Raw genomic sequence first — 16,633 nt, forward strand, 5'->3', positions numbered from 1 at the left:
TTGCAGGTCACCGTGAGCTGCACATTAATACAAACAACATGAATTGACCCATCAGAGGCCAAAAAGTAGAAACTACTTCAGTTGACTCTTTCTCACTCTAATTCTACAGTGGTGTAAATACAGATGATGATTACTTTCAGAAGAACAGATTAAGTCTAATCATGCTCACTGCTGAGTGTTAGAAACATCGATAGCTCCCAATAACATAGACAAATTCATGCCACTTAAATAACTCATTAAGGAAATCAGTCATTGTAGAATGACCAATATTGTACAAACATGAGATGTCCCAGAAAGTTAAGAACCATACACATCATACAGATCATCCATAAACAAGTGAAGTGTTTTGATCACTACCCTTGAAATAAGAGTCTGTAGTTGGAAATGATGAGTGAAAACACACTTGATCAACTGTTTTTACTACATCATAGAACAAGTTTCATCGCATTATTTTGGAAAGGGAAGGTGAACTCTAACCCTCCATGCACCTGGCCTGCTTATGCAGCCAAGGATTTTGTTCTGTAACCTATATTAAATGATATTCTAATGTAGCATGTGGGAAAGATTAAAGCCCAGTTTATCTCATGGAAAAGTTTTCTGATCACATTGTGTTTTTTCCTTTGGTTAAAGAAGGGACTGGAGGACAGGAGTGCTAAAAACCAAATCCGCAGAACTCAGAATCTGTCCTAAATGCAATCACCATACCTTTGCTGGCTAAGACATTGCATACAGAATATGATTTTATCAAGCCAGAATCTATCCTTCTACCTGCTATCATGTCAACATCTAAAAATTTTTAAAACTTGTGTGACTCATTCCCAAAAAGACACAATATCTAATTTATGGCTCCATTGACAATGCTGCTTTAATTAATTTTCTTCATCTCTTTTTTTTTGTTCCTCTGCTTCTCATATCTCATCTGTTTGCATTGCCTAGATTTTAATTAAAAATACCCCTCTCTTCTCGAAGGAGCAATCTGAAGTGGCAAAAATAATCACTTAAAATATTACAGTCATTAAAAAATTGGCTGCGGTCAAAGCCATGCATTTTCAATTTGCCGACAAACGATATTTTAGTTTCCTTTTAAAGTGCATTTTGTATTTGAACAGCATACGCCAGCCAGCCTGGCTATCAGAGATGCTCCTCCAGCTGGGTGGGCTGTGTGACAACTCCTTAATGGGGGAAATTGATGGCCCTCTGCTCATGTAGAGGTGAAGGCACACTGGGCAGATTTCTTTCCATCTGCTGTCAGCCCTTTGCAAGCTGGCACTGCCCAAATGCCCAACACATTCATTCCAATGCAAGAAATGTCGCCAAAAAATAAATTGTGAGGCTACAGCTGTCTGAAAGAATCATTGGGGCCATTAGACCCAGGAGAGATAATATGGAGAGGTGCATCGGTGTTCATCTCTGATAAAAACCTAATTAAATGATGGTAAAGATGACTGTGGATACTTTAAAGGGACAGGGGTGAATGACATTTTCATGTGAGCATGGAGATGAGTCTCAGGAAGCTGATACGCAGCACCTCAGCCAAAAATCTGTTACACTGAGGAATTTCACACTAGTGTTTCCTGATGATGTTTCGCTGAATGGCACAGTTGTATCAGTTGTCCTCTGTTCTGCTCTCCAAGTAAAGAAATCCCTTAGTGTAAAGCCAAGTGCTATTTATTGATTCACAAATTTGACTGAAACAACTGGGACCGCAGCTGATTTTGGTGAACTTCAGTGCTTCTGTTTACATTTCCAATCTTTGTCTTTCGAGCTTCTAAATATCTTCAGGAATGTGTCCTTATCTGCGACTGTGGCATAGGCTGATCTGGTTGACACTTGTGCTACTTCACATGTCAGGATGAACAGGAGACCTCCAGAGGTCCATCCCAGCCAACAGGTCACACTGGGGGTGGCAGATGCCTCCTTACGTGGTGCCTCCTCATGTAAGTCTTTCAAAATATGGAGACTGTTCTGGCATGGGACATGATGCAGGATCACAGATCTTGGGGCCCTTAAGCCATTTAGCTGCAAGTTGGCCAGTGCTTCTTTATGAAAATATAAATAGGTTCAGTTGGAAAGTACCTTCTTCATCAAATCTGATTTTCCTGCTTTTGCTGACCAATGGTTTTGAGCAGTGAAACACTTCTGTATCAGTAATTAGTGATAGGGCTTGTTGAGGAAAGCACCAAGGAAGTGTCTGAAGGACATCATCTTGTGGGAAATTTGATAAGTGTGGTGGGCAGGATGGGCACAGGCATGCAAGTTGGGTCGTCTCACCAGCACACATCATAGTAAGCATCAGCAGTCAAGAAAAAGTCAGCCTTAAGATGGTGCATGTGGGAGACGGTGGAGGCAGGTGAGGATGAGCCTTGCAGGGCCTTGGAAGCAGGGAAAAAGCAGTGATACCATAACTATCCAGTAGACTAACTTCAGAAACACAGAAAATTCAGAGTAAAGATTAGATTGAAAGCAAACCAAAGCATTCTGAGATATGGGAATGAATCCAGCCAATTTTCATTTTGCCCTATTCATGCGAAGCAATAGCTTAACAATTGCAGCTAGTGAATAATGGTATTGGTAGTGCCAGATTAAAATACACTGGTTTTTTTTCTCCTTGGGATGACCACAGTCCCGGAACAGAACTTGGCTTCTTTCCATTTGGCAACAGGCAGAGGGTGTTTATTTAGGAATACAACAGTTTATTTATGGTAGGCTGATAGTCCCACTCCAGTTGCAAACAATGGGAAACAGCTACTGTTATGAAGTGGCTCCATTCAAGTGCTTGCAAGTGTCCCATGTTCTATTATGTGGGTGATTCAGGAGAAAACTTTGTCTAATGAGGGTTATCAGATTTATGAAAGGATTTATTTTCTAAATTAATTTTTTCTCACAAATTACTTAACTTTTCAGTGTTCTACTTTGTGCAAGGACACACTAAATGTTTCATATCCTTTTAATCTTCTTTTGAATACAAAATTAAACTCTGCTTCTAGACCCACAACTGATACTTCCATGGTAACAAAGATGAATATCCAACAAGTTGCTGTCATTTGGCCTTTTTAGTTACAAAATTTGCACAGCAAGCTAATTTGTCCTTATAAATCATTTAAGTGTAAACACAAATGAAACAGAGAAGAAATTTTAAATTTGTAAGAGAGAACAGATATGTAGTATCTCCAGTTTATGAAGAACTTAATGCAGTTAGTTTCAAAATACAGTACATGTTCGTTCCACATTTGTTATCACTTTAGAATGATTAAAATAAAAAAGAAGAAAAAGAGAAAAAAAAAAACACCTGTAAAATTCGATCCTTATGTACTGGAAAAATATAGACTACCATTGCAAGTGTAAAGCCTTTAATTTGGGAAAGAGGCAACACAATATGTAAATTGTACTTTAATTCTAGAAGCGTGGATTAAAATCCTGGGTTCAACCCAAGAGAAAATGAGTCTGATGGTTTCAATTCAGTCTCTAATCTGTTCAAGCCCTATTACAAAACCACAAAATAATCCAACACAGTCAGCAGCCTCCTGGATGTTGAACAAGGCTGACAAGGTAGTTGGAGGTAATGCCCGTGATGGACCAGCTCCTGTGGAGCTTATTTTACTCCTGGAAAATTTGGCTGAGAACTCTTTGAGGTTATTCACTGCTCAGCAGCCCATCGGATGGAAAAAAAAAAACCCACATAGATGTGTTTTGAACATCTTTCTTACTCTCTTTAAAGATAATGAGCTTCTATTACTGGTTTCATAGGTATGTGGAGTTAAACCCATCTGAACTTCTGTGTAGCTGTTTCACATGAAATTCGAAGCTAATGTGAACAGAGGTTGATTTGAGCCATATGTTGTGTGTATTATCAACACTCAAAATACTAATACTGTGTAGCTGTCGATAAAAACATAGAGATAGTTTTATAGAACTAATGAAATAAATGATGCTTTCATAAAGGGTTCATCATACAACACTGTATAAATAATTATGTATTCACCCTTTTGCCAAACTGCCCATTTGTTTATCTTAACAACCTAAATGGAAACTCCATCAGATGTACTTCAGTAAATATTCTGTTAGAGAGCAGAAGGACATACAAACATTAAATGATAATGGGGTTGTATATGTTTTGTGTTTAATAGGTGGCTTTCATCAGGCAAGAGATTAGTAATTACATGCCCCACTATCAAGTATATACTCACATGTAACTTAGCACCTGAAAAATAAGTAAGGTTTATAAAAGATTTTCCAAAGCTTGCATGGAGTTGTAATAGCTAGCTCAGTACGATCTGTTTATCTGGTTCCTAAGAGACTAAATGTTATGTATAAATTTGAATTAAGTTTTAACCTGAATATTTATTTTAAATGTATTTACTTGACTGCCCACAGATAATAGGAATCTGTGGCAGATTGCTTGACAGATAAAGGACATTTTGTTTCTGTTCAGCAAATGGAGGAAATTCTGAAAGACAAGAAGGAAAATAAACAAATTATTCTTAAAATTCTGATGTTAACAATACCTGTGAGCAAAGAACAAAAGCCCTTTCTCAGTCAGTTGTAAATAACTGCATATACAAACAGTGCTTCTCAAAGAGAAGTAAAACATAAAATAGTTTCATTAATTTCTACTAGGTATAAAATATGTTATGTGTAAATTATTCTGCCTTTTCAATGACAGCAGCTGCATATACGATGCACTGTGCATATGGTGCATTAGCAGAGTAAGGAGACTTGTGACAAAATCTATTTTCTGTGATAAATCATCAACACTTCAGAATCTTTCTATTGCTTTGACCTTTCTTTGGAAGAAAGACACTTTAGCACCAATTTGTTTATCTTAGGAGTTGAAACAGTCTTTAAATTTTTATGGTGTGTTTATTTCTTTAAGTGATATTGAGGCCGTGTTAATAAACATAGAGATGTTGTCATTCAACTATAAACCAGAAAGTCTCTATACAAAAATCATACTTCACATACTCAGACTTTTTCTAACAATATGTAGGCACCTCTACAAAGGTAGTCACAAATTACATTTCCAAACATAAATTAATTGCTAAGATATAGGAAACCACACGTGAAAATCATCAACATAAAAATTTCACTCATCCTTTTTTTGCCATTGATACATGACAAAAGAATTATAGAATATGACAGAATGTGTTATATATTTTGTTCATAAAATCCCATAGACAAAGATGTATTGGGCAGTTTTCATTTCTTCTCACTTCTTTCTCTTTGTTAAAAATGTAATTATATCCACTTACGTGGCACCACCATGACCTTTTTAAACACAGAAGACATGATCATCATACTTTCCTTTGGCGTATTATGAAAGGGCTCAGAGACAAGAGGGCACTGCATAGACAATACTGAAAAGGTCAATGCAATTTGGCATTATTGTACCTCTTTTTCAGATGTTGAACTGGAGGATGCAGAATTATTCTACTTAATAATTTCTTATTTCAGCTTTCACTTTTAATGTGACCAAGATTTCCCCTCCGAAAAAAAGTTTGAGCTAATTATTACTTTTATGAGTATTTGGTTTAATGCAAACAATTTGATAAAAAATCAAGTTCTCAGTTTGCATTAAGGGTGGGTGGATCTTCTTTAGAAGCTTCCAATATCTGTTTCAGCCACACAGATTTTGCAGACTTTTACCACTTTATCAGACACACAAAAGTAGGATGAGAGAAAGAGGAAAATCTGTGTCCCCTTCCCGCCTCAGTTCCAGAAGGACAGGGAACTACTGGAGAGAGTCCAGCACAGGACAACAAAGATGATGAAGGGAGTGGAGCATCTCCCGTATGAGGGAAGGCTGAGGGAGCTGGGACTGTTTAGCTTGGAGAAGAGGAGGCTGAGGGGTGACTTCATTAATGTTTATAAATATGTAAAGGGTGAGTATCAGGAGGATGGAGCCAGGCTCTTCTTGGTGACAACCAATGATAGAACAAGGGGTAATGGGTCCAAACTGGAACACAAGAGGTTCCACTTAAATTTGAGAAGAAACTTCTCAGTGAGGATAACAGAACACTGGAATGGGCTGCCCAGGGATGTTGTGGAGTCTCCTACTCTAGAGACATTCAAAACCCGCCAGGATGCCTTCCCGTGTAACCTCATCTGGGTGTTCCTGCTCCAGCAGTAGGATTGGACTGGATGATCTTTCAAGGTCCCTTCCAATCCCCAACATTCTGTGATTCTGTGAACTTCCATGTGCTCCTCACAGAACAGCTTCTTCCAGGCTGATGCTCCTGAAGAACTGCAGTAGTCAGGACATGTTGGGGCAGACACGGTGGCTTCATATGGTATTGCTGAGGTGGTGTATGTTAAAATGCAGTAGGAAAAGCAGACGCGCTGGGCTTGGGGCAGCCTCAGGACCCCTGAGACTGCTATATCACCAGAGCTAGTTGCCTAGAGAGCTATTTGTTATGCTATTCAAATTAAATAGAGCAAATAGAGCCTTTTCACTAATACTCTTCAGGCCCAAATTTTATTGTATGGCAATGCATAGCAATTTTACATACAAACACCTCTTCTGCCAAAAATTCAGGCATGGAGATCTGATGTGTTTCACAGCAAGAAATTCTTATGCTGACAAAATACCCATAGCAATATCTGATAGACTACTAAAATTATTTGTACACACAGTTGTGTATGTGCCAGACATAATGACAATCCTTTAAGATAGAAACAAACACCAAAAGATATTATACACTCCTTTTCTACGCAAACGCAATTTTACGATGGTCTGTGGTTCGTTTGTAGGGAAGCAGGTATGAGATTGGGACGCAATCATCATTGGGAGCAGGCCAACAAAGACAAAAGATTACTGTTGTCTTTTTTATTTTTTCATTTTGTTTCAGTCATTGATGAACCATTAGATAATGTACAGCTCGCTCTGAGCTCTGACAGTGCTTAAGCAGGACACCTTACCTACCTGATGTAACATCACCTCCCATATGCTCGTTTTCTCCACAGCACAGCTGCCAGTCGGATGGAAACTCCATCTACTTCCATGGGACAGAAGGCAGCGAGTTCAATTTCGCCACAACCCGGGATGTGGACCTTTCCACAGAGGATGCCCAGGAACAGTGGGCAGAAGAGTTTGAGAGCCAGCCTAAAGGGTGAGTGACCCTCATTTGTGTAGGGCCATTAGACTGGAATAAATAGCCATACAGTAAATAACAGGTGATTGTGCACTTTAGGAAGGAACAAGTCTGGAAAGCCCAGGAGGAACAGTCTGTCTCCAGACCATCCTGTCATCAAAGTTTTTAATGAAAAATTGGCATTCAAAGAGTACCTGTAAAACCAAATCCAGCAGGGACTGCTGCAAGGGCACAGAAAGTGAAGAAATCATCTAGGACAGTAAAATTACTACTCTTACCAAAACATGAGTGAGTTTTAGGGGGTGGGAGGAGAAAGGGTCCTGGTAAAGACGTATCATTTTATATACTTCAGTATACAAATTTGACAATGTGGTCTTGATTCTTTTTTATTAAAAAACATCATTAGTTGTATAAACCCCAGGGCAATGAGAAACCTATGCTGTTAATTTATGGGTCTCTACTGAGTGTTGATTTGAACCTATGAAGTACTTCAGATCATTAGCAGCTGATTCAAATACTGCCTATGCTGTGCTGAAGGCAAAGAGCACCTTTTAAGAAATACATGATAATGTGTCCCATGGACACATGGTTTATTTGGTGCTTACAGAAAAAATATTCACTGTGAACTGTGTCCCAGGTTGAATAATCAACCCATGGCACAGCTGGCGCTGTTGCAGGCAAAGGAAAGAAAATGAATCCGTGTGTGTTGTGTGTTAGGTGAACATGTGGGATACATTTGAAATGTTCTCTTGGTCTCTTTTCCATCTTGAAAAATGGGAGGGAAGTGTTACCTGGGACATCTGCCCTGTCTGTAGATCGTATCTTTGCTGGACCAGGTGTTTAATTGGGCCAGGCCCCTCATCATCAACTGCTCCAATCAGAATGCCTCCTTCATAGATAATGAGTAAACTTTTAAAAATTAATTGTAGTAGTAGAAATATTGATAAAATGCTTATACCTTACCCTGGTTAGCTAATGCACAATTTCTTTTGAATTAGGAGTATTATATTTTCACTGTCACACAGTGTTTCACTCCAATTTGTAGGTCTCACCACTCCCAGCTCGGAGCGGGTCAAAGGTGCTGCCAGCAGATGCATTTTGCACCCCCACCCTGTGTCAGCCTGTATGCAGTCCCAGGAGCCAGGTCCTGATCTGGCCCCCTCCATGTAAAATCTTGGTGGTGTGGCAGCTTGCCCTAGCAGAGGAGAAACTTTCTTTTCCAAAACACAAAGCAGGCAGCACAAGGCTTCACAACTTTTTTTTTCTTTGCACATTTTATTTCATATTAGAAATTTCTTTGAGTTGGTGTGATAAGAAAGGCGGTTAAAATTGCATGTAGCCACGAATACACACTGAAAGTGGAATACATCCCCATCGTATAAAATTGTCACCACCATTGTCTTTGCAATATTTTGGCTTTGTTTTGGGAATTGTACACAACTGCAAACGGATGAGCTTCTTTAATTCCTTCTTAGAGGAATATTTTTGAATGTTATTTGAGCTATATTTGAAATATGGTTTTACTGTATTCAAGTAGTCCCAGCAACACTTTATACTTGAAACAGAGCTCACAGGTAGTTCTCAGGCTCCTCTTTGTAACATCAGGGGAGTCTGTCAGCTCTGTCAACTCTCAAGGGAAAGCCAAAAGTGTCCCTCGTACAGGAGAGCAAGAGGAACCTCACGTATAGGGGTCACCACTACCTTCCCCTGCAAAAAATGTACGTGGAGGTGAGACATCTGAAAGAGCTCAGCAATGAGGGCAGAGGAGCCTATCATTATTTTTAATAAGCAGTTGATTGGTATTTTTGGCATGTCTTACCTAAAGCAGTAGGTTACATGGATAGGGGTTGCTGTTGTTAGTACCATGTGTCTTCCCACTGTCATTCTGTTTCTCTTTAATTGTGTAAATTAGGGCCCGATCCTGAAAGTGCACAGATCCACACATCAGGTTGCTTTTGGCTCCTCGAGTAGACACATTGCAACTTTGGACCTCAGTGTCCGGTAGATCTAATTTAGATCCATATATCACTCTATCTGTTTTGTAAAGAAGAATTTCAAGAGTCATGTGAGGGATAAAGGAATAGAAATGTAATGTTTAATCAAGAATGTCTACATCTCTGTCATGTCATTGTCCAGGTTGCTTCTCCATTATCCTTGCAGGCAGTATTTTGATGTATTTTTATTAAAGTGCCAGTTTTTTAACATTTTAGAACTTTCTGCTTTTCAATTCCAATGCTACCTAAAAGGAGAGGATCCCTGGAAACATCCATGATTTGCATCATTCATGACCCTGAGTTGTTTTGTGGGTCACCACAGAGAGTGTTTTAATTGAGCTAAATAGAGCATACAAAAGATCAATGGAGCATTGTGAGATTTTGTCGTGTAAGTGAAAGTAGGCACAACTGTTTCATTCTGTGCTTGTCTTCAACCCCAGAGACCCATTTTCGAAATTGTATTTTGATTATATTGCACATTACCCTTAAAAAGTCTGCATGACTAAAATACTTCTCTCAGAATTAGGGTTAGGTTAAACTGTGCTTTGATTAACATATTTATTTTTATACCAAAAACGCTTTTCAGTGATGCTAAGCTCACTAGTTTCTGTGTAACTGGCTGACAGTTTTAAAGCAGGATTTCCAAACAGGCACGTTGCTGGTATGTCACAGCTCAGGTCATTCAGGAAACTGGCAGATTTTAAGAAGATCCTAGAAATACATTTTGGAATGGTTAAACTGATAAATAGACTGTTAATTCTTGAAATGACAGTTTCTGAAATTGTCATATGGCACATTGCTGCTAGAGATTGTTTCTGCTGGAATCAGACAGGAAAAGGCTTTGCCTTCCCACAAGGGTTTCTGAACTTCAATGTTTTCTCATTCATCCTGAATCCCACTTGCTCGTTAAATGTTTAGATTATCAGTATTCAGTGATTCTAAATAATTACATTGCTTTATCAGACTTATCATTTTAAAATACTTTATTAATAATTAATTAAGCCTTCAACATGAATAATAATGTATCAGATGAAAAGTATGTACAAATTTTCAATAGTTTCTAGTCTTTCAAAATATTTTAATCAAGTTTTGAAGAAACCCATGCTTTCATGATGGAAACATATTTTCAATTAAAAAATATTTAATTGGAAATTCTGCAACAGCCCTTTTAATTATCACTGAATAAAAATAAGAGAAAATGCTGCACAGAAAAACTGAGAAAGATCGTATCATCACATATTAAAAACACAGCAGTCTTTTTTCATATTCTGTTCATGTGTTAGTCAAAAACTGTTACCCTAAATGCTCAAAAAGATGAAAAGAAAGCATTTTCAACTATCACCTACATATTTAATGACTGTATAGCAGATACAGTGGGTATGCGCTTTTCAGGTTGCATTGATCTATAAATGTTAGATTATATGAAATGAAAGAATGCAATCATATTTTAAACATTTTTATGCCAGAAAAACAATGAAAATGATAGAACAACACAACACTCAATATTCGGTAAGAATATCCATTAAAAGCTTCATTTTTTTTAGTAATTCATGGTTTTCTGCCAATTTATTTAAAATATTTACATTTACTTGGCTTTATTTGACTCAACTAGGTTTAAAAACTAGCATGGAATATGAAAGTAATGTCATAGAAATCATATTTGAAAAACTGCATTTTCTTGTCGTCTGTGTAAGAGTAGAAGCAGATACTTTTGTACTTACAAAAGAACTCCTAGAAAATGTTCTGTATGAGTTTATCAGTAACGTGCTGCTCCACATTCTCCACCCACTGTTGACCTCTCCAGGTGGGACATCTCTGGAGCCGTCATTGGTACTGAATGTGGGTCACTTGAATCTGGTTCAGCTATGGTATTTCTTAGAGATGGAGAAAGAAAAATATGCACTCCGTACATGGACACTACAGGTTACGGGAACTTAAGATTCTATTTCAGTATGGGTGAGTATATATTCCTAATGTAGTACAACACGTGGAGCATGTGAGGTTTGAATTGTGTAGTGTGCGTGGAACAATTTGAAATACTCCTTCGGAAGACAATAGCTCTGATTCATTACTCTGATGCCAATGAGAATGTAAGACTGACCTCAGTCAGACCAACAATTCATCCTTCTGGATGCCCACACAAGTGTATAAATAAGGTAGACAAGTAAATAGGCCTTCCAAAGATGTTGTTCCAGATGGCAGAGTCCTGCAGATGCAAATCTTTCTGAATTAGATGGGGCATTCTGAGTTTAGTAGCATTACTCCCATGGATTTATCTAGCCATCTCCAGGTTAACAGTTTAATGTAGAAGCTACACAAAGGTGTAAAACTTCCTTTATAGTTAGAGGAGACACGGTCAGTACAGTTACTGGAAAAACCCATCAGCCTACAATGAGATAGCTTTGCTAGACCAGCTGTGCAGCTCCCTGGACTCCACTGACTGCTTGGGTTGGAGCTCCCTTGATGTGATGGAAGCTTAAGCACTCAGTGCACACATAGGTGTGGGTTCACTCTTGTTCGATCCTCAGACAGGTTTCAATACATAAGCACAGGTTTTTGTTGCCACTGGAGGTGTCCGAGTGTATCTGAGACATCAGCACAAGGCTGGCAGATATAACCCAGGACCTGGAGGAGAGTCACAGCCTGCTGGAGTAGCAGGGAGGTGAGGCAGAACCCTCCACAGTATTTTAAATGATCCTTGATATTAGTGTTTAATCAACTGAACCTGCCTGTCATGTCCACAAGATCCTGTAACAGCTCCATAGTTTAACAATTCTTCATGTGAAGAAGCATCTTCTTGTCTTTTATGTTCTAAATTCACTCAGTGCCCCTTAGTCCAGTATTAGAAGTGTTAGTCATGTCTTTGTCATCCTTACCACACCGTAGGGTATTTATAGGCACCTGCAGTCATATCCATGTAGGCTCTGCTGTTAATCCATCAGAGTCAACACAGTTGCACGTAAGGATGACATAGAAGTAGCACAGAGGTGGGACAGCCTTACCTGGTTGAATCCATAGCATAGTTTCTGCTCAAAAGCTCTTACTATATTCATAAATATTTTCCTCTGGTAATATACTGGCCCAGGGTGAGATTCACACAGAGTGTGCTAATGGTGCTACAGTCTTGGAGGAGGAATGACCTATACATGGCATCCCTAGTGAAAAGCACTGCTTTGGTGTTAGCATCATCTGTGGACCTTCCCTGCTGGGTCAAAGTACAACCTCAGGGATTTACTAGGGCTAAGAAAGCAACCAAGAACAAACCTGTCCTGGCACTTCCCCTCCCCACTGTTGTTGTCAATGCAACTTCATTAGTTCGTTGTTGTAACAGACCAAAATCCCTATGCACATGATGATTATCATTCAGTACCTCACAGTGTTTTTCCAGAACTTTTATTTTGCACATAAAGGAAATTGCATGAGATTATTCTCTCAGCACCGTGTTTAGAGGAGGTGAGGATTTTTGCTTAAAAGTAGAGAATAATAGAAAAATAAAGGAGGAAGCAGAGACAAAATTTGTGACCTCCACAAGCAACCTTCTGTAACAACAAGAAAAAACACCCTTTATTTAATGACTGGAAGACCTCATGCTGTTGTCCTAAATTGTTGCACATCTCCTCTGTGTTACATGAATTACCAGTAAAGAACAGGAAAAAGAGGATGCTTTTTCCCAGTTCTTCCAAGCATTACAACACCTGCAAGAGAAACAGGAAAGAAAATTGCTCAACCTTCTGAACTTAGGGGAGAAGTTGTCAACACATGTAGGCACAGAGGACAGGGAGATATTGCTTGAAAAATGTGTTCTGTTTGTACTTGGAAATTAGATAACTAATAGTTTAAACATTCAGGCAAGCAGAATATTTGAAAGGACACATTTATGTTCCTTATTACAGTATAATACACATCAAAGATGCATATCCTATCTAGTTCTCTGGACTGCTTTCCCTAGTCCGTTCCAAAAACTGGCCATCCGTAGTGAAAAAAGCAGAGGAAGTGCTCCGTATATGCAGCCTTTCTAATTTACAGACTTTTCAAAGGAGCTTCCTCATCTGGGTTTGGTTGGTTGGGTTTTTTTTGTTGTTGTTGTAGAACCTGCAGCACCCACAGTGTACAGGCAAATTATGTTTCCTGTTTCAATTACAGATACTTCATTTTAAAAACTTTTTTCCAGAACACCAAACTGGTGTGATGATGTCCATCTCATAACTACAATGTAGAGCTAATTGTCCATATATGCCAATACATCTGCTCTTTTGGAGAAGGTTTAAAGTGTTTTTGGTTCTACTGATATGAAGATATTTCAAATGCTGTCCCATTCCAGTGAAGCAACCGTGTTACACAGGTTTTGTCTGATACAGTAGACTCCGTCACTTTAGGATATGGTGTAGACAGTAGAAGCAGCAACGCAAGAAATAAGGTACACAGGAGTCTTCCTTGTTTCCTACCAACAGCAAATTCTCAGCTGCCAAACTATCAGCTGAGAAGTATTTAAGAGGACTCCACATATGATGTATGTGGCTGCACAGAGTGTGAGCACTAAATAACAGTTTACTGATGAGAACTCAAAAATCAGAGCATTTCTAGGTAAATAGGATTTAAAGCATAGGGAGAGAAGTATTGCTTTGGGCACAGCATTTTCTATTAAAAATATTTTGATAAGGTGATTAAGAGAGCTACTTGAGGCTTTCATAATTGCCAACCCCCTTGATTTCTGGCATGGTGTATCTGATCAAATAATCTTTATACACTGTGTCCTTAGGACTGGAGTGCTTTTGTTTCATATCCTAAACTAAATAGCATCTGGCTGTAATTATTTTCGTAATTATGACTGCATGATATGATTCCACTTTCCAATAACAAGGGCTTCAATTAATTATTTTCTTCCCCAAATATGTGTTGTACAGGAGGAACTTGTGATTCTGGAGAATCCCACGAACATGATGTCATACTTTATGCCAAGATTGAAGGCAGAAAGGAACACATTCCTCTTGATACCCTGACCTATGCTGCTTACAAGGTAAATCATCTTAAACAAAGTTGGAAGGTCGGATGGATAGATCAATCCATTTTTAAGCCATCACAACAGTGTTGTATATTACATTCCACAGGGACAGTCAAACATGTCCTTCTCATGGACATAAATGATGGGCAGATGTCACAGTGACAGGACGCCTTTGCGACACGGCTCTGCAGTTATTGGTCTCCAGAGCAGGACTGCAGCACTGGCTAGTGCTAGGATAATGGGAAAATGGGCAACAAGTAAAAATTTTCAGCCATCAGCTGAAAACTTTGGTGATAACATCTTCTCGCAAATAAACACTCCTGTCTCCACCCAAGCTCCTGGTAGCCATGCCCTGATACTCAGGAGCTACATCCTGAGAGCGTCAGTCATGGCAGGATCAGTGGCTGGGAGGAGAGTCACTTGGAATGCCTGGATGTCTTTCCCATGCCTGGTGCAGGAATTTTCATGTTTTACACTCTTTATTTCCAATTTAAATGCAATTGTGTGCCCTCTTAGACAATCCGTGGAGATGTGGGTCTAGTCACCTCAGCCATAGGACGCAGTTGCTGGCAGTGTGCACTGGCAACTTCTCTTCTGCTGGTCATACAACCTCCTTACAACCATGTCCACCACCCAGGCAGCACAGCAATGACCTTGAACTTGCTGTCAGGATCCTTCCTGTCTAGGGCAAAGAAACACTTAGACCAGCGCGAATAACCCAGCCCTGAGGTGTCCTTACCCCACTGCTGTAAAAAAGACAGCAAAAATTTATATGTAATATATAGACACGTGGATGCACTAGAGATTGAAATGCCACATGCTTATACAGTGTGTGGAAAATTCGGCAGTAAAGGTGCAGCTGATTTCAAGCACAGGTCTGTGTGCATTTACACTGTAATTCTCACATTCAGCAAGCAAAGTTTACAGTAGGGTTTGGCCTGAGTTTGGTTGAGTCACTTGCATTGTTTCATTGTGCGTGGCTTCCCTCCTCGCCTGCTTCTATGTGAAAAAAGGGGTAGAACTTTTTTAAAACTAAGGAAACTGTAATTGTAAAATAATAAAAAATTAATTGGGGAACTTGGGGAGAGATAGGATCTGAAATTACGTTGAATTCATTGTGGAGGGTTTTTTTTAAAACAAGCAGTTTTAAAGCTGACATCCTCTTTTGACATAATAAAGTTCTAATTACGTTGCTTAGGACAAAGGCTAAGCTCCGTAAGGCAGTGCTTTCATTTATTTCCACACCATAACATCCTCCCTACAAGTGCCTGTGAACTCAGGCTGTTACTCCATTCTCACGTATCCAGCCTAGACATGCCATTACCCGGCATTTGCTCTTGTGGGCTGAAAGGCTGCAGGACAAATATCATCCTACATTATCAACTGAGCACTGACCAAATAAACAGGTATTTTTCAGAACATAGAAGGTAGTATTCTCTACAAGGTCTTTACAACCAAACAAACTGATCCCACTAAGGTGATATTTAGCACCGGTATCAATAGTCTTAATAGCTGTACACATATTATAAAATATTTTTATTTGGGATCTTCTGTGGAAGAATGTGGCTAAAAAACTTACGCAGGTGAAGTAATGACAGAAAAAGCATATTTGGTTCAAGACATTTGAAGTTGCTCTCCTATTTTAAATATTATTTGTTTTATTTAAACCTGGTTTAATTTCTTTTAAAGGTTCCATCTCTGGTTTCTGTCGTCATTAGTCCAGACCTGCAGACTCCAGTAACCAAGTTTTGTCTGAAACAGAAGAGTCACCAAGGCCACAACAGGAATGTCTGGGCTGTGGACTACTTTCATGTCCTTCCAGTGCTCCCTTCCACAGTGACTCACATGATCCAGTTTTCCGTCAATTTGGGTTGTGGAACTTATCAACCTGGTAACAGGTACAACACATGAGATTTCTCTTTTGACTATTGTCCTCATAGCACATTTTGGTTTATAGCATCTATATGAATATTTGATTTTTTTTTTTGTCAGAAACAATGAAGCCAATTAATAATGACAAATATGAACTGCTCAAAGGCTAATGTTTCTCCTGATCTCCACAGGCCCAGGTTTATATACTCCATATGCAATAAGGAGTCTATTAAACAGCTTTCCAGATCAAAACTTGGTTTTCTTAGTTCATTATTTGGAAATATGCTCATGATATAGAGTGACCTTTGTTCCAGTTTCTAATGGGTATAAGATTTACCTTTTAATACTGTGTAAGGATGAAAGTATTGAAGGCAGCAGCAGAAATCTGCCCTGCTGACCTCCCAGAGATTCCTGATGCCACAAGCAGATCTAATTCATACAAGACTGGTGATAAAAGGCCCTCATCTTGATGACCCTCAGTATGGGGACCTCACTGCCTGTATATTGATCACTGAACTTCACTTTTACTGGTTTCGCTTTGTTTGGACATTCAACATTATTTTTTCCATGGAGGTATTCGGGAGGGAAAGGGAAAGAAAAGAGTCATTTGCTAATTCATATTCTGTAGAATATTAGACATGTTGGTTGTAAGGGGTTTTCACAAGTCATCTAGTGAA

The 16,633-nt window shown here is 39.0% G+C and overlaps 1 protein-coding gene across 3 annotated transcripts in view; it reads left to right on the top strand.

The window, feature by feature from the left end:
* Positions 1-16,633, top strand: part of RELN (reelin) — a 290,971-nt gene that overhangs the window by 166,881 nt on the left and 107,457 nt on the right. For all 3 annotated transcript variants that reach the window (XM_065835677.2, XM_071803445.1, XM_065835657.2), the window contains exons 11-14: positions 6,961-7,106; positions 10,887-11,038; positions 13,987-14,099; positions 15,774-15,982. In XM_065835677.2, coding sequence (XP_065691749.2) covers positions 6,961-7,106; positions 10,887-11,038; positions 13,987-14,099; positions 15,774-15,982 — 620 coding nt within the window. The remainder of the gene's footprint in view (positions 1-6,960; positions 7,107-10,886; positions 11,039-13,986; positions 14,100-15,773; positions 15,983-16,633) is intronic.

This window comes from Patagioenas fasciata, chromosome 1 (assembly GCF_037038585.1).
Source record: "Patagioenas fasciata isolate bPatFas1 chromosome 1, bPatFas1.hap1, whole genome shotgun sequence".
Lineage (NCBI taxonomy): Eukaryota > Metazoa > Chordata > Aves > Columbiformes > Columbidae > Patagioenas > Patagioenas fasciata.